The sequence below is a fragment of the Coturnix japonica genome, chromosome Z, assembly GCF_054131305.1.
Source record: "Coturnix japonica strain WE chromosome Z, WE-NBRP24, whole genome shotgun sequence".
NCBI lineage: Eukaryota > Metazoa > Chordata > Aves > Galliformes > Phasianidae > Coturnix > Coturnix japonica.
Window position 1 is genome coordinate 59643260 of NC_140702.1, and position 20959 is coordinate 59664218.

The window sequence follows — 20959 nt, forward strand, 5'->3', positions numbered from 1 at the left end:
CATTTAAATTGTGCTGTGAATAATCACAATGGTCTCTTATACATCAAACCAATCAGCCTACATCTGTGCATGTGTTGTTGAACATGTTTCTGCCTTAAGAGGAGAAAAACCTGTATCGTTTCTGAAGATAGACCACTGTGTGTTGCTGATACAGGAAGCCTCATTCTTAATAATTTATTAATGTAGGAGGGATAGTGTTTTTTGTTTGTTTGATGGATTAAATGGGATTCTCGGGGGAACAAGAAGAGTGCCTTTTTTTTTTTTTTTTTTTTAATAATTGTGTTTCTGTATTAATTTGTTGGAGCTTCTGCCCATTGGCCACGTACAGGTTTCTATATGTTAACCTGCAGTGCATGCTGCCCCTCCCTGCTCTCTTCCTGTACTTACACATCCCCAGCTCCATAATTCCACACTCATTTGTAGGCACTGGGATGGACGAGAGGGATTCTGAACAGAAATGTTTCTGTGAAGCTGCGCTTGCCTTTCTGTGTGAGCATCTGATATCTGGTTTCATTTTCAGCTTTGCTGTTGATGTACTGGTAAACATCCTTCTGAAACGCTTGGGGGAAAAAGGGGAGTGCTTTCACATGCGGTGCTTACAGCATGAGCGTTCACATCCTGTTAGCATCAGGCAGGAATCTAAATGACCTATGACACAGTGCTATTACTTTTAAAACAAATTAGAGATGAGGAACAAAAGGACTATGAGCTTAGATTCTGCATGAAACAACGTGAGTTCAGAATTCTCAGAACAGTGTGATACTTGTGTGTGGTTTTTATCTTTTTTAATGCTCATCAAATCACAGTGAGACATGTGGTTAAACAAAAATGTTGTGTGGGTCTCTGGCAGATGTCTGGGTGCTGCTAGATGACAGCAGCGTGCAGGAATGAGTGATGTCTCTCTGGGTGGCATGCACTCATCTGAATTATCAGTCTGTAGTAGTATCCAACCCTGCTGCTGGTCTTGCTTTCCTTTGCTGTTTGTGGCCTTTTGAACTGATGCTTTGCTTTTATACTTGGAGTGATTTTACTCTGCTCAAAGATGTTTCACGCTTACAAATTCAGTCTACTGTTGTTACAGTGTAGGTTTGCTATAACTATTGTTTGCTTTTCCCTAGGTTCTCCAGTAACTTTATCTAAATGCTGCATTAATTATACTGTATTTTCCAGTTCTTACTTTACTGTATGTTATTAGCATCTGTCAGCACTGAAATTCCATCTCTAGTTAGCAAGATTAGTGAGATATAAAGAGTACTTCAAGCAGTCTTCAAAGCCTTCTGTGCAGTAGAAGCTTTTCAGTGGTAGATGCTATTAAAATGTGATTTGATGTTATTTATTTTGGTTGCTCTAATGTTTTGATCATGAGGTTAGATGTCACTATGATAGCGCATATTTTCATTTTATTGATACAAAAATAATGGGAAAGCAAAATAAGGTAAATGATCTTTTTTGTTGAAACTGCAAACCTGCTGAAGCTTGTTTCTGGCTTTGTTAGATTTTGCTGCTTTGATTCTGTTTTCTGTAATAGCATGCTTCAAGGGTAATGAGCTGACCCGTCTTCTGGAAGTACATTACTATAGGGAAACTGCAGATTCTCATAACTCAGCATGGCATGGTAAACTACAAGAAAACAATAAGTTGACAAGAGCAAGTGTATGGTCTTACACCTGGCGACGAATAACCACAAGCGTCATTATGAATTAGGGGCTGACCTGTTAGAGAGGAACTTGGTGGAAAAGGACCTGGGGGTCCTGGTGGACATCAGGTTCGCCTTGAGTCAGCAGTGTGCCCTTGTGGCCAGGAAGGCCAGTGGTATTCTGGGGTGTACTATCTGTACTATTTTTCCTATCTGTTCTGCTTATACGGTGTTGGTTTTTTTTCCTCCTATTCCCTCACAATGTAAAATTAACTGTACCGGTATCCTGATGCTTTTTCAGGTGAGGTAAACTTAGGTCAAGGCTTTGACTGTTTGGGGGACAAAAGCTTTTTGTTTGTGGGGTTTTGTTTTGTTCTTTCTTCCTTCTCTGGTTTCTGTTGTAGATAGAGAATTCTATCTAATAGAATTCTTACCGTTTTGAACTTGTACGGTGATGGAGAAAAATAAACTGTAATAGTGTTGCAGATTTGCAAAGCTATTTCATTGTTTTATTTGGTGCTTTCGCGTTGCTTGTTGATGTTGCAATACAGTACGAGAACTAGATTCTTATTCTCACTACACTTCAGTGTTTAGTGGAGAGGGAAATATTTGAGGTGCTTTGTGTTCCTGTCCACTTTCTGAACTGTACTTACCTCAACAGTCCCTGGAGAAGTTCTTAATTTGAGAATATAAAAGAAACATGTCACCTGTGCAACGCTACATTTTTCTGTCTTTGGTTAATAGAAGTGTGTACTCTCTTCTGTGATACATCCTTTCTTTCCTCCATTACAGTCTTTTTACTTGGGCAACTGATCACAAGATAAACAGAAAGGCAGGTAGGTGGGTGGGTGTGTTTTTGTACATTGAGAGCGGTGGAAAAGTGCGGAAGTGGTGACGTGAAAAGTCTGTCCTAGCAGTGATAATTTTCAGTGATTTAATTGAGACAGGGAAGAAGTTCCTAAAGCAAAGTGAAGTTTTCTTAATTTCAGTGAGCCCAACAAAATGTGTTGAAGTTTTACTTACTGACTGAAATTGCAGAAGGTGAGGGAAATTATTTATGTGGGCACTTAGAAACCTTTTATTTTAAGTAGGTACAACCTTTGGAGAAAACAACACTAGCTTGTGCAAAAATGCTGTATGTGAGGGATTTGAAATTAACATACATTAATTTAACTTTATCACTGAAAATAAAGGTTTTATTTCTCTGTATAGTTCTGATTTTATTGTTTTAAGCAAAAACGGATTGTTAAATCATGAATGATGCTTCAGAACTGCTGCTTCAAATTTTGTCTGCTCTTGTGCAGTGTGGATATTCTCTGCTTAGGGCTGTTGACGGGTGACAAGTTACAGGCTAAATTTTATGTTCACCCCTTGGTGTCTGTAGGTATCTCAATGACATTTTGTGCCATTAAAGATCTGTTGTGTTTAAGCAAAAATAAAATCTCTCTGCCCACCTCCTTCTCATATATGTGTACTTATACACAAAGCATGCATGTATACATGTATTTCCTTTTTTAAGTAATTAGCAGCCAGAAGGTTGAGACGTTGCCCATCTAAGTATTTCTGCAGTTGTCTGGTTGGTTTTATAAGTCTCCTGATTTCTGTGTTACAGTGCCTGAAAATGACAACGAAGCGGAATTTGCTGGTGCGGCTGATGCCATGCCGCTGCCTGCGTGGAGAGGAAGAAACGGTCACTACACTTGATTATTCTCACTGCAGCCTGGAACAGGTGCCTAAGGAGATTTTCACTTTTGAAAAAACCCTGGAAGAACTCTACTTAGATGCTAATCAGATTGAAGAGCTTCCAAAGGTATGTTGCATGATTTTCCTTTGTGTAACTAATATTTCTCCTACTGTATCTTCAGTGGTAGAAGCTGATAGGGTCAGGCTTCCCGCTACAGCTTTAAGGCTGCATTTTTCCAAATATTTTCAAGTAAAAGTTGGTCCCAGAACAAGCTGTCTTGATAGACTGTCTTGTGTATTTCAGCTGGACCAGTTCCCTGTGCTGCCTTGAGGTGAAACTGCTTAAACAACTGATCCAGCCCAACAGGAGAAGCTGGTGCAAGGCAAAAGAGGCAGGCTAATTTATTTCTGTGGAGGGGTCTGCTTTCAAATATTAAATTGCTGCACTGCTTTGAATCTCTGATAATATATGCAGATTAGAAGCAGCAAGATTTATGTCTTATTCAGATCCCTGTGCTCATGAAGGACAGCTGAAGTCCAAAATAGTCACTTTGTTTTTGACTGGAAAGTCTTTCTGATGTATCTCATATTATTTTAAGCTCAAAATCTGGAGAGCTGATATTCTACTCTGATTACATCTTAATTAAAGAAATCATTATTTGGTGCTAGTTCTGAAATCTTAAGACAAACCAGGTGCTGAATGAACAGTATACTGGAGGAAAGGGTGAGATTTTGTTTCATTGATACTCCTCAAAAGCACAGTGTGGTCAAAATAGATTTTCCATTATTAGAACCTATCTTGGTGAAGATATACAACTTCACCACATACTTGATATTAAAAATAGTTTTTTCCCAGATCTTCCCTGTCTCATGGGGTGAGTTTGAAATGCACTGCTAAGCTTGTTGATCATTTGTCATAACCACGTGAGATTTTGTTGACTTGAGTTTCTTTGAAACATAAATGAAATTAATAAAGAAAATAATTTCAGCATAGCAGCATGTCAGTTCATTGGAAGTCTTGTATTCTGATAGAGCTGACTTTGCTTAATCTAATGAATATATTCCTTTTTTTCCCTGGAATTAGAAACCTTATGTAAATTCAGTATAAATGTAAATTCAAATACTGTAAAAGAAACAAATGGAGAGATTAGGGAGAATTAGAGACATTCTAAAAACTTAATTTACCAACTTAATAGAGACCATGATCTTAAAACTATCCAGAGAAGATCTCTAGGGAAACACCTTGAAGTCTGAAATAATCCTGTCCATTTTGGAGCCAGAGTTTCAATCTGTATAAGCCTTTTCCCTAACCTAAACTTATTTAATGTTTGAACTCTGAAGCAGGCTCCTAATTAATCCATCATCTCAGAAAAAGAGTGTGGTATTTATAAGGCTGTCTCCTACACCTCCTCTTTTCTGATTGCTGCTGATGCTGTTTTTGTCCCAGTGTTGCAGCTTTTTGCCCTTTGTATATCATAGCACAGCCATTTTGTTGCCGTGTTGTCAACCTGCAATAGTCTGAATAGTCTGTTTTTTGTTTGGTTGGTTTTTGTTTGTTTGTTTGTTTGTTTTTTAGGTTCGGGGGCTTTTTGTTGTTGTTGTTTTTTTGGTTTTTTTTAATTACCCCCAGTCTTTCCAGTAATGTTCACCTCAGCATACTTTGAAAATCAGATATTAGTGTTGTTTGTTAATTAAGTGGATGTAATTAGACTGAAGGTACGGTGTGAGCAAACTGAAGTCAGGAGAAATGCTGTGCAGAAAGATTTTACTTCTCCTGAAATGCTGGTTATATAATAGTGGGTTTCCAAAGTGACTATGTTTGAAATGCTTTCATCTTCTCCTCTTAAGTCATGTCTAAGAATGTGCTCTGTTTCAAAGTGCCACAATGTGCATTTCAGTTGAAAATCTCAAATTTTAGCAGTCTTAGTTTTCCTCCTCATTTTGCTGTTCGGAAGAAATTGGAATTTAGTAGTAAAACAAACCTTCATGCTGTGATTTCAGGTGTTAAAAATGAGTGATGATAATGCACCTAACTATGGAATTTGTGAACATTAAAACGGAGCAACTACAGCATCACTACCCTGCAAGGCTCTCCACCCATCTCCCTTTTTTCCTTTAGGGTTCTTGCAGTCAGGACATTTTTATTTATTGCATGATTCCTGATCATTGTTTTCTAGGATTAGATTTAAATACATATTCTTGCTTAAGAGCATTAAAATGAAGGAAAGGCACTGAAACACATATGATCATCTAAATTTTGTTTCCCAGATAATATCCCAAGGTAACTTTAGCTCTTCAAAGTCTTAATGATACCAGGTAGTTCTAACAGGTGCACGTTTCAATTGGAAACATCACTGGGCAAGTTAATCTAATTCCTTGAGCTGTCCGTCTTTCGAATTTGTCTGCTTTTGATTGGGGCGCATATGCAAACTTTAAACGGATGGGAGTTATTCAGTTATTTGTGGCTGGAATAATGGCCTGTTGATTGAGAAGGGCCCGAGATACTTGAGTTGAAATTTACTCATCACTGTGACATTGACTGAGAATTCTTCTTTAAGTCCCAGAACACTTGCTGGGTTTGTCTGATCTGTCCTCAGAATACTAAAGAACAGAACCCAACTATTTATGAATAAAATATCAGGAAAGTAGTATATGATTGTAATTTTTTTTCCCCCCCTAAATATGCAGTATGTACTACCTGTAAGAGTATCTCAGAAATATTTTCTTTTCCTTTCACTCCACTAATACTCCCTGCTGTAAATTGTCAAATAATAATGCTTCTGGGTAAGAAACTGAAGGTTTCCATATCATACGTATAGGAAGATATCTCTGAGCTGGTATTTCATGCTAATTACGTTGATAAAAAAGCTATAATATATTTTTCTGCAACCTTAGATCAAACTTCCATCAGTTCTCATAATTTTATTGCTTTTTGGAGTACTTAAGCTAGGATCATATTGGGAAATAAAACATTCTGTAAAATAAATGTATTAACATTTATTTTAGAGAAGATAAATACCTACTCAAATGCTTTGTTCCGGAATAATTTTTTAAATTGGATTTATTTATTTATTTACTTTAGTTTCTTCAAAAAAAGGGGGAGAAAAATAAGATTTACTTCTGGGGTACCATATGGCATACTTATTGGGGCAAATACTTTTGTTTTCAGGACTGTATGTAACTACTAGTCACAGTTTATGATAACACTGGAAGGGCTTTTCAGGTGTTGTAAAATGTAGCTGTCAGTTTTTATGTGGCTGTTTGAAGTTCTTTAGCTTTTCTAAACATCATAAACATAGGTTTAAAAAAACACTTGTCTGTAGTCAGATTTACATAGTCTGACCTTCCAGCTGTGAGGTCAGAAGTTTGAAGGGATTAAAAACAAAAGCTACACAGAGAAAACTAAGAGAAAGTTGCTCTTTTTTCTTTGTTTCAATAGCAACTTTTTAACTGTCAGTCGCTGCACAAGCTGAGTTTGCCAGACAATGATCTAACCACATTGCCAGCATCCATTGCAAATCTCATTAATCTCAGGGAACTGGATGTCAGCAAGAATGGTAAGTCACTTCTCTTATTATGTTGGAGTTGCTTAAAGGCAAATCATCACTGACTGTTTAAAGATACCAGTAAAAGTGTAATTTCTATAAGCTATGCATCTAATAAATTTTAAACTGCAAACCAAAATCTCATGCTTAGCAAAAAATAATCTATCTTACAGTCTGTGATGTTTGTTTTTAATTATATCTGTCAAATGAATTGCTTTATGTTTTGAGATTCATTACTGAAGAATGATACCTCACAATGTTTGTGTTTTCTTGAAAATGAAAATGCCTGAAGTTATTATTTTTATTGATTCTTGTCATTTTTCAATGTAGTGAAGAATTATTGCACGCGATTTTAAAATTTTGCTGGATTCTCTTTTTATTATGAAAATTGTTTTCAGTTAACTTTGAGACAGATGATTGAAGTAGTAGTAGAAGTCATCTGCTTTGCCATCAGTCTCTAGAGATGGTAATCTCTGTCACACGGGGAGAAAAGTGTCAGTGGACTGTGATTGGTGCTGTTGACTGACTTGCATTCTGTGAGTCAGCTGCTTATAAATTATGGAATGCTGTCAGCCAAGTACTATATGTATGCTTTTATTTATTTTTAATGGTACTCTTTTGGCAAGTTGGAATATCTGTGCAAATGTGAGGAAATTCTATTAGCTTATATTGTCATCAGTCTTGCTTGTGTGGTTAAAGAAAAAAAAAGTTCATCATGTTAGTTGATAAGGATCTAATAGCCTTTCCTTGCTGATTTATAGTGAAGTAAGAGAAAGACCTTTCCTTGAAACCATATTTGAAAACAAGGATTACATAAATATGCCAAAGGTTCTATAATATCCAGTTCATGTTTTTTTGTGGACAACTAGATAATCATTACTCCAAAAAATTAAGTTCTGCCTTATTGTGAAAGCACTCCCCTCATGGAGATGTTGGCATTCTCCTCTATTGTCCATTGTATCACATTCAGCACTTAAACTGTTACTTTATTATCTCCGTCTAATGAATGCAACACTTAGCGTCATAAATTGACCTGGTTGTTACTGAACTGTTCCTGGTACAAGTGGATTAATAGTCTTTCCTAAAGAACAGGACTTTCATAAGGACAGACGGCTAGGAAAGAATCATATTTTTGTCCTAGACTGAACTATTAAAAGGATTAAATGGTTCCAATGCAGGTTTTCGGTGATTAAAATTTGAAAGCAATAAAAGGAATTTTGAGTTCTAGTGTTGGTAAATTCCTCAGCTTATGAATGTAAATAGGCAGCTGGTCACCTACCAGTCATGAGAGTTACTCACCCAAAACAATACAACCCTTTGCTAAGCCTTCTAAGAGCTGCTGAAGAAGCACTTGTTACTGATAAGCATATAAAGGATTTGAAGAGACAGTAGCTGAAAGATATGACCTTGCAGTAAACTGTGAAGCTCAGTTTTTTAGGAGTGATGGGTTCTTCTTCTTTAGATACAGGACTCAGCACTTCTTGTTGAATTCCACCTCTACAGCATGTCTTGTGTGTCAGCTAGGACTTCTCCAGGGCTTTCCTTTATTTTGATGTCAAGACTGTGATGTGGAAATAGTGAACTTTGTGGGAAGTGCAGGAGATGTTTTCCCTGATTTAGGAAGAAAAATTACTAGGAATCAGTCATGAGAGGCATAAAAACTCTAGAATAGAACTCAGTGGCTTTTTTTTTGTCAGAATAGTGTAGTTGTAGCAAAGAAAGATGTTAGTCTCCTATATTTTTCTTATATGTTTTCTAGCATGACAGTACCAAAAGTGTTGTTTTCCTTATGTGGATGGAATTAAAGCACAGAGTGCAGATGCGTTTAAATCAGGTGTTTGTTTATAATTGTCATCTATAATTTTCGACTTCATTTTCAAATACCAATGAACACTAAATATGCCGTGGTTTTCATTTAGGATATTTGAGCTGCTTACGGCATGACCATAATAGAAGGCATTGGCCAAACAACTATTTCATTATGTAAAGAGCTGCTAGGAAAATTAAGAATGAAACTCCTGCTTTGAAATGTGGTCTGGTTACCTCACAGAGGAATCTGACTTACAGCTGGCTCATGTAGGACAGGAGACTGGTGCGCAAGAGAGCATGCAGTTTTTTAAGCACAACTGCATACCTGTATATTTATATGTGAATAAAATATACATGTAGTATTTTTGGCATTTAGATGAAAAAATAAAATAGTAGAAACTGAGATGGTTGCTTTAAATAAAAGGTATTAGTGAAAGAGTGCAATCTTGGTGTTCCAATATGCATAAAATGAACTGCCTTCATTTCGTATTTAAGTGCTTATAATTTCATATATTCCATATGTGACACTGAAGCGTGGCCGATTATTTTAATATAGTAAAGTACAGAAAGCCATGAGACGTGTATTTCCTTTGTATGCTCTCAGTGTCCAGCACCTTCTGTTACTGACCTTTCTTGAGGCTTTAATTTTTTTTTTTTATCACTGCCAGCGTATCTGGTCCTCATTGGAAGTGGTGCATGCATTTGTGCTGGTAGCAGTTGTGTGTTCTTGAGCACACTTTTTTTTCCAACTGTTAGGAATGTATTTACAGCTTCTCAAGTGTCCATAGTGTAGATGTCACCTAAAATATCAGACCGCTGCAATGTGCAGTATGCATAAAGTACTGTTAATTTAAACTCTCCATTTCATCTTGGAAAAAGCTGATGAATTATGGATGCTTATTTTTTAAGTAGTGAGAATTTAAGTTGACTTTATATGGCATTTTAATCTGAATCTCAAGGCCATTTTAAGCCCTAAATATCAAAGATTCCATTACTTCTTTCCAGCTACATTTTAAAGCTTTTACCTTAAAGCCTGATGCAAAATTGCTGTGTGCAGAACCTAAGGCACATGTAGAAAGCAGTTTTCAGTTTATAAAACTAAAAGAAATATTCAATTATTTTTAAACTCCTCTTTGTTATTACATCAACACGTGGATGGGGGATGTATAATGCTATATACAAATAGACAGAAGAGTTAGTTTTATAAGTTACTAGAACCAAGTGGTTTGGAAGGCTGAGGTATGTGATGAGGTGACGGCCAGGGAACATAGTCTTACCTGGAAGCCTGAAAATGGGCTTAGAACCCCCTTGGGCCTGTGGAGATAGCTGATTGGGAAACCATGAGACAGTTTCTTTTTTGCCTACTTGCAAATGGTGAAAAGAAAACACTGAATTTTTAGACTATATGCTTATAGGCCCTTCAGAGGCCTAAAGAAGGTCAGAAAATAACTAGTAAGGCCAAAATGAGCATAGTGTCTTAGAAATTCAGGTTTTCAGTAGTCAGTTATGTAGCTTTTTTTTTTCCCTGTAACATTTCAGCAGTTTAAACATTGTCACCTTTTCAATCTGTTGCAAGGCATTTTTACAGAAAAATACACAAATGAAAAAAACAAACACTGAAAAGCTCCACAAAAACACATCTGCCGATAATATTATTTTTAGTAAATTTGAAGGTTTTTGTTAACAGACAAATCTAGATCAAATACATTTCCTTCAGTGTTTTAAAAACATCTGCTGATTTGGCAAGTTTTAGCAAAGTGTGTGCCAGAAGTTGGGGAGCTGGAAAACAAAAATTCAGGAGAATGTCTAGTTCTTATGTTGCCCATCTGTGATGGATTTAGAAGTATGGTTTGTCAACAAATTGAGAATTATTCATAGTTAATAAAAGAGAATGATCCAAGCTTTATTTTCCCCAGGAAGAAGGAAGAGAGGAAGATCCTGGATACAAAAATAATTTGCTATAAATTTGCTGTTTCAGTCTATATATGAAGAAAGGAAGGGGCTGTACTTAATTTTGTATCTTAGAATCATAGAATTGTGGGGTTGCCTGGGTTGAAAAGGATCATCATGATCATCACCCCCCCACCATATGCAAGGTTGTCAGCCACCACACCAGGCTGCCCAGAGCCACAACCAGTCTGGCCTTGAATGCCTCCAGGGATGGGGCATCCACAACCTTTCTGGGCAACCTGTTCCAGTGCGTCACCACCCTCTGGTGAAGAACTTCTTCCTGATCTCTAACCTCAGCCTCCCCTGTCTTAGTCTAAAACCAATCCCGTTGTCTGCCATTGTAAACAGCCATTCCCCCTCCTGTTTAAATGCTCCATTCAAGTACTGGAAGACCACAATGAGGTCTCCCCAGAGCCTTCTCTTCTCTAAGCTAAACAAGCCCAGTTCCCTCAACCTTTCCTCATGGGACAGGTGCTCCAGCCCTCTGATCACCATCTGAACCTCTATAATGCTCTCCTCCACATTTGTAGGGACCAGGTCCAGTAGGGACTTTCCATGATAGTTAAATAGAAAGATAACTAATCAATTGAGGACTTCGAAGTCTGTAGCTTTATCATAATATGTCATTATATAGAGGTGATAGATATATGTTAAAAGTAGTTAGCTCTTCTGCTTAAATTCTGTAGTGAAGTGTAGATAATGCTTTTTCTTAAATATATCGTATTCCATATAAAAAATACTGTCTAGAAGCTGTCTCTGCAGAATAAAATCATATTCATCTCAAAGAGAGGATGTCAATAAAATGGAATTGCAGTGCAGTTAAGGCACAAATTTGGTCTTGAATGTGGAACTTGAGTGTATACGTTTGAAATTCTTAAAGTAGTCTAATAGAGATCTGTTCCTGGATGCAAAGCAATTTTTATAACACAGAAATTGTAGAAGTAATTGGATTTTTTTTTTTAATTTTTAATTTTTTAACTGTGAATTTCACTTTTTGCACTTTTTGTTTTTGAAGAGTAGTGTACTTTGAGTGATATTCATGATGTATCAACCAAAAGTGACTGGACTAGGAATAGTGATGGGGGGGTGGGAGAAAAGCAAGTTAGGATTCAGTACTGCCTGAACTGCTGAGAATTTGGTTTTAAGCCTTCAGATGAAACAAAACTTCTTATTTTTAGTTTTGCAAGTGCTCTTAGAAATGAATTTTGGAAATATTAATCCTGACTCAGCTATCTAATGGGGAAAAAAAAACAACAGTATGCAGATGGGAAGGAGTGAAAGCCAACATAAAGTGTGGCACACACGTGAGCATAAAATGTTAATTTTTTAAGAAGATCGAAGTGCTGTAAAAAAAAAAGCAGGTTACATTTTCAATAAACATTTTATTGTCACGTAATTATATGTACTTCTGTCCTCGTGTTGCTAAGAAAATGAGCACCAAATACATTACTGATGCTGTATTTTATTGTAAATCTAATTATACTGTAATAGTTATCACAACCAATAGCAGTATATTTTTCTTCACCATGGAAAATCTATTGAAGTATTTTATCTCCCTTTTAAAAAATGAAAACACTGTTTAAACTGTACTTTTCATATTTATAAGTCAACAGAAATTCTTGCACTAATCATTACACAAACAGTATAAATATTAAGTTTCCCTTCCAAAAAAAAACCAAGAAGCCCTCAAAATAAAGATTGCGTTTCTATTTGTCATTTTATAAACCTGCAAATAACCATAAAAGAAGGGAGGACAAATGTGAAAGGAAACTTAGATTTTCAGAGTGTAGAACTGGAGAAAAGGACTATCCACCTGCCACTGATATTGCCCACTTAATACCACATCTACACATTTCTTGTACAGCTCCTGGAATGGTGAGTCAGTCATCACCCTGGACAGCCTGATCCATCACCTGTCTATTCTTTCAAATAGGATTTCCCCTGTATCCAGCCTGAACCTTCCCTGGTGCAACTTGAGGCCATACTCTCTTGTCCTATTACTAGTTGGGTGGGAGAAGAAGCCAACCCCCACCAGGCCACAGCTTCCAGTCAGGTCATTATAAAGGGCAATTGTGTCTCCCTGAGCCTCCTCTTCACCGAACTGAATAATCCTAGCTCCCTCGGTTGTTCCCCATAAGTCTTGTGCTCCAGACCCATCACCACCTTTGTTGTCCTTCTCTGAACATTCTCCATGGCCTTGATGTTCTTCTAGTGGGGAAGGGCCCAAAACTGAATGCAGTACTTAAGATGCTGCCTCACCAGTTATGAGTACAGAGCGATGATCACTTCCCTGCTCCTGCTAACTACACTATTTCTGATACAAGCCAGGATGTCGTTATAGCTGTAGCAGAAGGCTGAATGAGAAAACAAACAGAAACTGTGCTTTTTATGATGGAGCTGTTTTCAGGCTCGTAGCTGCTTGTCCAGAATTTAAGACCAGAATGAATAGATTAGCTGGAGGAGGAACATGTGTAATTAAGGTTGCTTTCATATTCTTACAAACTTGGCCTGTGTGTTTACCCATGTCCCCTGCACTTGGAAGGATGCATGGGGAGCTGTGGTTTCACATGTTTTGCAGCAAGAGGTCTGTTCGTTGTTGAGCTATCTGCTGTTCAGTGAGAAAAAAATGTTTTTATTTTCACATGCTTCCTACAAATCAAAAGATCGATCTGTGAACTCTTTCCTTTGGGGGAGTCACCCATGTGACTTGCACAGGTCTCACGTTATTTGGAGGTAATGCCAGTTCCATCTCAACCAGTAATAGTTTAAGTAACTGAAGTCTGCTAGTCCACGCATTTTTGAAGAAAAATGAGGCTACATAACCTGAGCACAAACAGCAGAGCAGATTCCCTTCAACTGCAGTGGGGCAGAAACAGCAGTGTACCGGGATGCCGGCTTTAGGCGGGCTGCTCTGCTGCAAAGGCTTTACCAGCAGTGGATATGACGAGCACATTTCTGTTAACCTAGAAATGCCGATATTTCTGAGTTAAAAAGGTTTTCTGATGGATAGTAAAGGTGGATCCAGTTTTCTCTGCTGTTCTGCAGTCAATGCTGTCCTTGGTGATAAGAAAGGATTAGTGTAACTCCAGATGGTGAGTGAGACCCCAATTATGCTTACAATTGCCTTAATCCAGTCTGAACAAAGAGAGGGACATTAGCACACATTTGCTCAGTGGAGCTGTGCCAAAACAATCATTCCCCTCTGGGGAGTTAAAGATCAGACGAAATTCCTTATTTCAGCCCTGCTACGTGACCCTCGACGGAGGTCGATTACATACAGGTTTCTGGCCGTTGACCTGAAATCCCTGTGTGACTTCTTTGGTCATGTGCTTCAGGCATGTGCTGCAGCTGGTCTGGGGGTCCTGATTAACCACCACTCTGTAGGTTATGCTGGCAAGCTGTAGCCAGATAGAGTTCTGAATGATGAATGCTTTCTGTTTTTGGCGCGGTCCAGACAATAATTTAGATTCCATTCCTTACCTAGCTGCCAAATTCTCTTTGACAATCTCCCAGACCCTCATCCCCACTTTTTCTTTTTCTTCTTTTTTTTTTTTTTTTCCCCCTATGTTTGGTTTTTGGTTGTTTTTTTTAACTTGGCATTTGTAGTAGACACTGGCCAATGCATTTGAAAATGCCTGAAATCTGGGAAACCAGGTTGGAAGGGACAGACAAGTAAATGTAAGTGCTGTTATATAAATGTTATTTCTGTGGTAAACAGCACTGCAGAAATAACTTTGCTCTCAATTCAGTTCATATAACCAGCAGTTAGCATTAAAAATGACCAGCAGATCATATTTTCTCCTGTTGTGCTCTGCAAACGGTCATAGTCCACAAAAGTGATGGTTTGTGATTTTTGTAAAAACAGTAAGCGTTATCTGTAAATCAACTACAGCACAGAAATGGGACGGACATGATTGTTATCATGTAAAATAGGAAACAGCAGGCTAAGAAACCTAGCTACATGGTTCTCAAAGAGGATGGAATAAAGCTGTAATAGTCTAGATAACCCCCAAATCAGTAATCTGTTTTATCTTCCTCTTCTCTAATACTTAAGTGTGTACTTAAGGAAGTATATGTTTAAGGAAGCCATAAAAGATCCTGAAGGAAAATGAGATTTAGAACAGAACATTGGTCTCACTTCATGGTGTCCATTGCATCGGATCCTTGTGGAGGGCGAGGGTGGGGTAATAAATTAATTAGTATAATGTTACAAATTAAGTGTGAAAATACATATTCATGTAGAACCTTGAGATTTGCTGAGCTGTCTTAACAGAAAACAATTCAGGTCACTAAGAATAGGTAGCAAGCAGAGAAAGAACAGATCCTCTTTAAAAATACTTCTTACAGCACTTGGATCTTGTCATCCCCGAGTGTCCTTCTCCTGCATCTTAGTGACGCTCTTGGTGGAAGAATGTTAATCCAACATTAACTGCATGTTTTGAGTGTGCAGGAAGGATAAATGAAGAGAAGAGGCTGTCTGAAGGTTGTTGTTAGCAAGTGCTAGCTGCTGATTTCCTGTCACCTGACAGAGAGGAACAGCCTCTGAGATTTGTCATCTTCTGAACCTGTACTGAAAACATGAGTATTTAATACTACTTTCCCACTTTACTGCTCGTGTAACAATAGCTGCCACCATTTATCTGACGGAAGTGTTGAGTGAGTTTGTAAAAACAGGGTATCCCGTACCAGTCCTGGCTCTGAGAACAAGAAAATTTGAACTCGCTTGCTGCATCATTGTTAGTTTTCTTGTATCTGTTGGATTTCGTTGTTAATTTGTTGTTAAAACTGTTGCTGATTTTTGCCCAAGGCATAATTGAACAAGAGACTATGGTAGAGTACTCTAATTTTTGATTTAGCGTGTCTGGATTTGGATAACTAATATTATGTTTGGCTGTCCTTTTGTGTGCACTCTCCCCTCTAGAAGCTGTGCTGTGTTTTGTTTTCTAGGTAGTTATTGCAAATCTGAGTATCCTGTACTTCAAACAGTTCTTGATACAGACAATGGCAACACTGGTAATAAATGAATTTTAACATCTTGGAGGAGAGCAGTCTTTGATCTGAGGAGCAAGACAGGGCCAGTAGCGTGCCTGTCTTTCAGTATAACTCAGCTTAGAGAATCTCTGCAGTTCTAACAATAGATCCAATGGCATAGAGTTAGACAGAAACATTACACTGACTCCAAGGAGGAACTTAGCAGTGGTTTGCCGTGATTATTGTAGACATGATTCATTTTAAGTGGATAAAAAAGGAAAGAAAAAAAAATAATCCTCTGACTTCATCTACACAAGTTTCACATGTGCTAGATTTTTGTGTATCTGGTGTGGTAGAGGATTGTATGTGTCAGGTTAGATGCTTTCTGTTTGTGTTTGGATATACTTGCTTGGTAAAAGAGGCTTCTTGCTACAACAGAAATTAATATCATATGTCTTAAATTCATTGGGAATGTTTCCCTTAATATAAAGATGATGTGGCAACCATAGGTTAACATTTCTTATCTTTCCGTGTTACTTTTCTCATCTTTCTTTAAAGCTACCTTTGGTCGTGAAAGTATTGCTGTTATTTGAGAAATGAAGCTTATTTATATTATAAGTATGGAGTTTTTATTTGGGGCTATAGGGGATAAAGTGAATCAATAGTCCCGGTCTTCTCCTCTGTTGACCCTTTTTACAGGTCCACTCAAATTCTTACTACATCTGGTATGAGTCAAAAGTAGTTTTTTAGTCATCTGGTCTGACTAATGGCTTCCTGTCAAGAAAGACCTAAAAATCTGCTTTGACAACGTTAGAGTTTCTACTTAATTTTAATTAGTTATAGTGACTTCCCTCCCCACCCCCTCAAACGTCATCAGTGGATTTACTGTGAAAATATAATATTTTTGACCGCTTGTCTTGTGGGATGATGATGTTATCTCTTAAGTTATAATATGCTATGTTTATCTTGTTAACTGCATAAACACAGACTCAAACTCTGAACACCTGTCCTGACATATAAGAACAATGCAGTGGCACACTGCAAAAGTAAATGTTGATGTGATACCTGGTTTTACTTTTTCTATGGTGTAATGACAATTGAGGTAAAAGTCTGGGGAACAGAATGGCTCAGAGCTGACATCTTACTGACATGGAGTATGCCCATCTTCTGCTTTCAAGGCCTGTATTGTCAGCTTCTGACAAATACAAATGCGGATGCAAATTCATTTGCTAGCATTTCCATAGGCTGTCTTAGAAAAAAGAGGAGATTCCTTATTGTCTTAGTCTTTATGCAAGTGTTATCTGCAGCATTTTTTTTTCCTTGCATGGAAATAATTTGAAGCTAGCAGCAGTGTATGTGGTAGATTTTGGATCTCTTCAGAACCGTGAACGCTGTAAATGTACTTTCAGATTTCAGAAAGTACACTTGGAAGGGAGGGTTCTCAGCTATGTTACAGAGTGCAAGTTCTGTAAGATTTGGTAATACCAGTAGGAATTGTTACACTGTCTCTGAAATGATGTTTTGTGAGCTCACTGCTATGTAATGAAGTACTTGAGAAATAGAATAGCAATGAATTTGATTTTATGTAAGAGTTTCTTTCATGAAAACTTACTTAAAGTGAAACATTAAATTTGTCCACCGGCTACTAAGTGGGTTAGTTTTTATTACTAGCAGTTTTATGTGCACCATTTTTTATGCCTGTTTTGGACCATAGCAGTTGAACACTTTTCCCCTTCTTTTCCATGTATTTTGCAGGCATACAGGAGTTTCCAGAAAATATAAAAAACTGCAAAGTCTTGACAGTTGTTGAGGCCAGCGTGAATCCAATTTCCAAGTAAGTTTGTGATTTTTGTGGTACTTGTTGTTTTGCATAAACACTGATGAATCTCACACGTGCTCCAGTCATCTTTTTGGGAGCCAACTCTTCAAACCGGAGGCAAGGAACTGAGGTACCCAAGACTTATTTTTATTAACCTCATTGTGCTTAGATGCAAGTTAGCTATGCCTCTAAAAATACCTATTCTGTACTAGGTGTCAGGAGATGGTAAGTGCATAGCAAAGACTGCATTTGTTGTTTGTAGTTTTCATTGCCTGTAGATACTGCCCTCAATACTTAAAAATAATTTTCAAACTAGTTTCAGGTAATCACCATACCTTATGATCTTATATGTATGTAAGACTTCAGTACTATACTGTTCTTTAAAACAGTGTTGAGTCAAATGCCTTAATGCCTTGAATATAATTGAAGGCACTGTGCTACTTTTTTTATATTCACAGACTTCCAGATGGATTTTCCCAGCTGCTAAACCTAACACAGCTGTACCTGAATGATGCATTTCTTGAGTTTTTGCCAGCCAACTTTGGCAGGTGAGTTGCATTTGAAACATACTCTCTGTGTTTAATTTCACATTTATGCTGCTTCTTGAGCAGAGTGCAGAACGGAGGAGGAGAGGAAGTGTATATAACCAAATTTATCTTATGTTACTTTAAAAAAACATCATTCATTATCATTTTTCTTCATTGCTGTCCTCTTCTGTGAAGCATACAGTATACTGTAACTTCTTTAATGGTTAGGCTAACTGCGAAGTCATTAATTACTACTAACTGGTTTAGAATGAATCATTTACTGTAGGCAGCTTGAAAGCCATTTCTCCGATACTGTGCTTACAGCTTCTTAATAGCTATTAAGAATAGATCCCTGCTTCAAAATAGAAGTAGTGACTTAAAACATCCTGGCTTGTAGCCAAGAGAATGAAACTGAAATGAATGCTTCTCTCATCTGTTTTTAAGTAGATTCAGCACATTTTTAAGTTTAAATAAGTTTGCATCCTTACTAATGGTATTGCACAGAAAATACACAGTTCTTTAAGAAAGCAGTTTAAAGGAGAAATAAATTGGAAGATAATGTGATAAGATGTTTGTGGTGATATTTGAAAGAGCTAGAACTCAAGAATAAATGGGAGCTAATAATAAACAAATCTCAGATTTTCCTTAAAATAGCTCTTCTAACTGTTCGTTCATTGTGTAGTGGATATAATTTTTTTTTGAGTACTTCAAATACAAGTAAGCTATTGCTGAAAATCTTAACACTGGGACAAATTAAGTATGTATTTGACTGCTGCTTAGAACTACCTGAGCTAGGAGGAAGGGCATTTCTATACTGCTGATTTAATACAACAGAAGTATTCTTTCAGTCAGGATTTCTGTTTTGTGTTGTGATGGCTTTTCTTTCCTTTTAAAAGCTTTGTGTTCGTGGGTTGGTTTTTCTGTTGTTACTGCATCAGTTACATTCTTCTCTTCCTCTACCATATCTTCTTTCTTAAGGTACTCTGAAGCTGAGCTGTGTTGTATAAAAATTGGAGTCAAACTAAGACAAGTCATTCTGATTTGTCCTCCATCCTATGTCCTGTAGACAAATCATATGCTTTATCATTTGTGGACAAATGGTCGAAATTCTTTTTCTTTCTGGTATGACAGGCTTTTCTTTGTGCCTTATTATGTTAGTAGATCTTGGAACAAGTTTCAGTTTTAATTTTTTTATTTGTTTGTGTAATGATGGAGGATTACAACATATGTAACTATATTTAGAATTCAAATTGAGATCTCTTAATGGCTTGTACAATGTCATGATTATCTTCTTGTTTCTCTTGGAAATGTCAGTGATTACACTCTAGTGTTCCTCTAGTGCCTTCTGCAGCTGCTTGAGTGTTGCTTCCCAACACATGATCAACTTATCCACTGGACAGCTCAGTTAAAAATGAGTGATTACTCTACAAGGAAATAATAACTATAACATTTGGTGTCATGGCATCTAGTCCACCTTTTTTTTTTTTTTTTTTTTTTTCCCTTAATGTTGTTCAGTTTTTTCCCTAATGTACTTTTGTTGTACTGTGACAGTCTTTTTAGAATAATCATTTTTGCCTGTCCTTTTCTATTGGAAAGTATTGAACAGCGTATGTCTTTGAATACAAATTAGTAATCTTTATCCTGACGCTTAGGAAAGAAAACAATGAAATGCAATTTACTTCTGGAATATTTATGCAGCTTTTGTAGTATTTACCTCAGTTTTATTCTCCTTCAAGGCTAGTGTTCAGGCTTTGCATAGTTCTGAGGTCAAGGATATCCATTTTCTTTCCCTCTTCCTTATGAGTGAACTTGCTGTTCTTTAGTGATACTTATCAAACCTCTTAGGCTTCTTAAAAATTAGCAGATTAGATGGGGCATTTCATTTGTAATTCTGAGACGGTAGTGGTTTTTTCCACTTCCAGATTCTGTTTTGAATGTATTAATAGCAGCTTGGGTCCCAGAGTTGGCCTTCATGCCAATGCTCAGAACTCTGAAAACTGCATATGTGTACCAAAGAAAACTATATATTACATATCTAAATGTACCATACATACTTCGATTCAGATATGCAAAACTATACGCAGAGTATTTTAAACCTGAAGCTCACTGCACATGAATATTTAAACAGCTTTAAAAGGGAAACTTCATTGTTGGACATTTAAAACAAGCAAGGAGGTACACCTTCAGCATCGTCTTAGAAAAACACTAGGAAAGTTGTCTGTATTGAGTTTTGCTTCCAGAGAACTTATTTTATGATTTTGTTATGATTTTACTTTTGATCTTGTTTCTCAACAATTTGCAGCACCAGGTATTTTAAGTAGTGTTTAATTTGGGGTATCTTTTTAGATTAAATAGACAAGGGAGATTGAACTGAGAACTTAATTTAGTTACTCCTAAATAAGTTTGGAAACTTATGCCAAACATAACCCACTATAGGATGCATGCATTTCAGTCCTGTTTCATTACTAGTTATGATTTTAAAAGAGTATGTCAGCATTAGTAAAGCTTCTAGAGAGGTGAAAATCAGGATCCTCTCTCTGTGAAATATTAGTAGCTGTCCAAGGAATAACTGCTGTTGTGTAGTGAATTATTAAATGTGCTGCTGTATACTTGCCCATTAAAAAAATTTTGAAGTTACATAAATCAAATTATGAAGGATATATTAACCTGAGCAAGGTATTATGCAGAAGTTTTCTTTTAAATAAAAGTTATCCCCCTTTTATAATGTAGCTTAATATGGTTACATAAAAAATGTGCAGTAATAGTAAGTCCATTACACAAGGTACACTTGAATAATACTCCCCTATGGCTTTGTGTTTAGGTATTATATAAGAAATTGTGAGTATGTATTTTTACAGCTTATAATAATTTCTTCTAAGTATGATGAATTTCTGAGAACGGATGGAACAGAACTTATGTATTCTGTCACTATGACTTATTTTCCAAACTAAAGATCAGTTTTTTCAGTCTCAAAGCAGGAATTAGCGTAGGTCTGTACACCAGCAAATTAAAGGGCAGC

General features: G+C 36.9%; 1 protein-coding gene across 8 annotated transcripts in view; it reads left to right on the top strand.

Moving 5' to 3' along the window:
- Positions 1-20959, top strand: part of ERBIN (erbb2 interacting protein) — a 100870-nt gene that overhangs the window by 43696 nt on the left and 36215 nt on the right. For all 8 annotated transcript variants that reach the window (XM_085528321.1, XM_085528322.1, XM_015848554.3 and 5 more), the window contains exons 4-7: positions 3249-3446; positions 6759-6876; positions 17350-17428; positions 17872-17961. In XM_085528321.1, the coding sequence (XP_085384447.1) occupies positions 3258-3446; positions 6759-6876; positions 17350-17428; positions 17872-17961 (476 nt within the window). In that variant the 5' untranslated portion in view covers positions 3249-3257. The remainder of the gene's footprint in view (positions 1-3248; positions 3447-6758; positions 6877-17349; positions 17429-17871; positions 17962-20959) is intronic.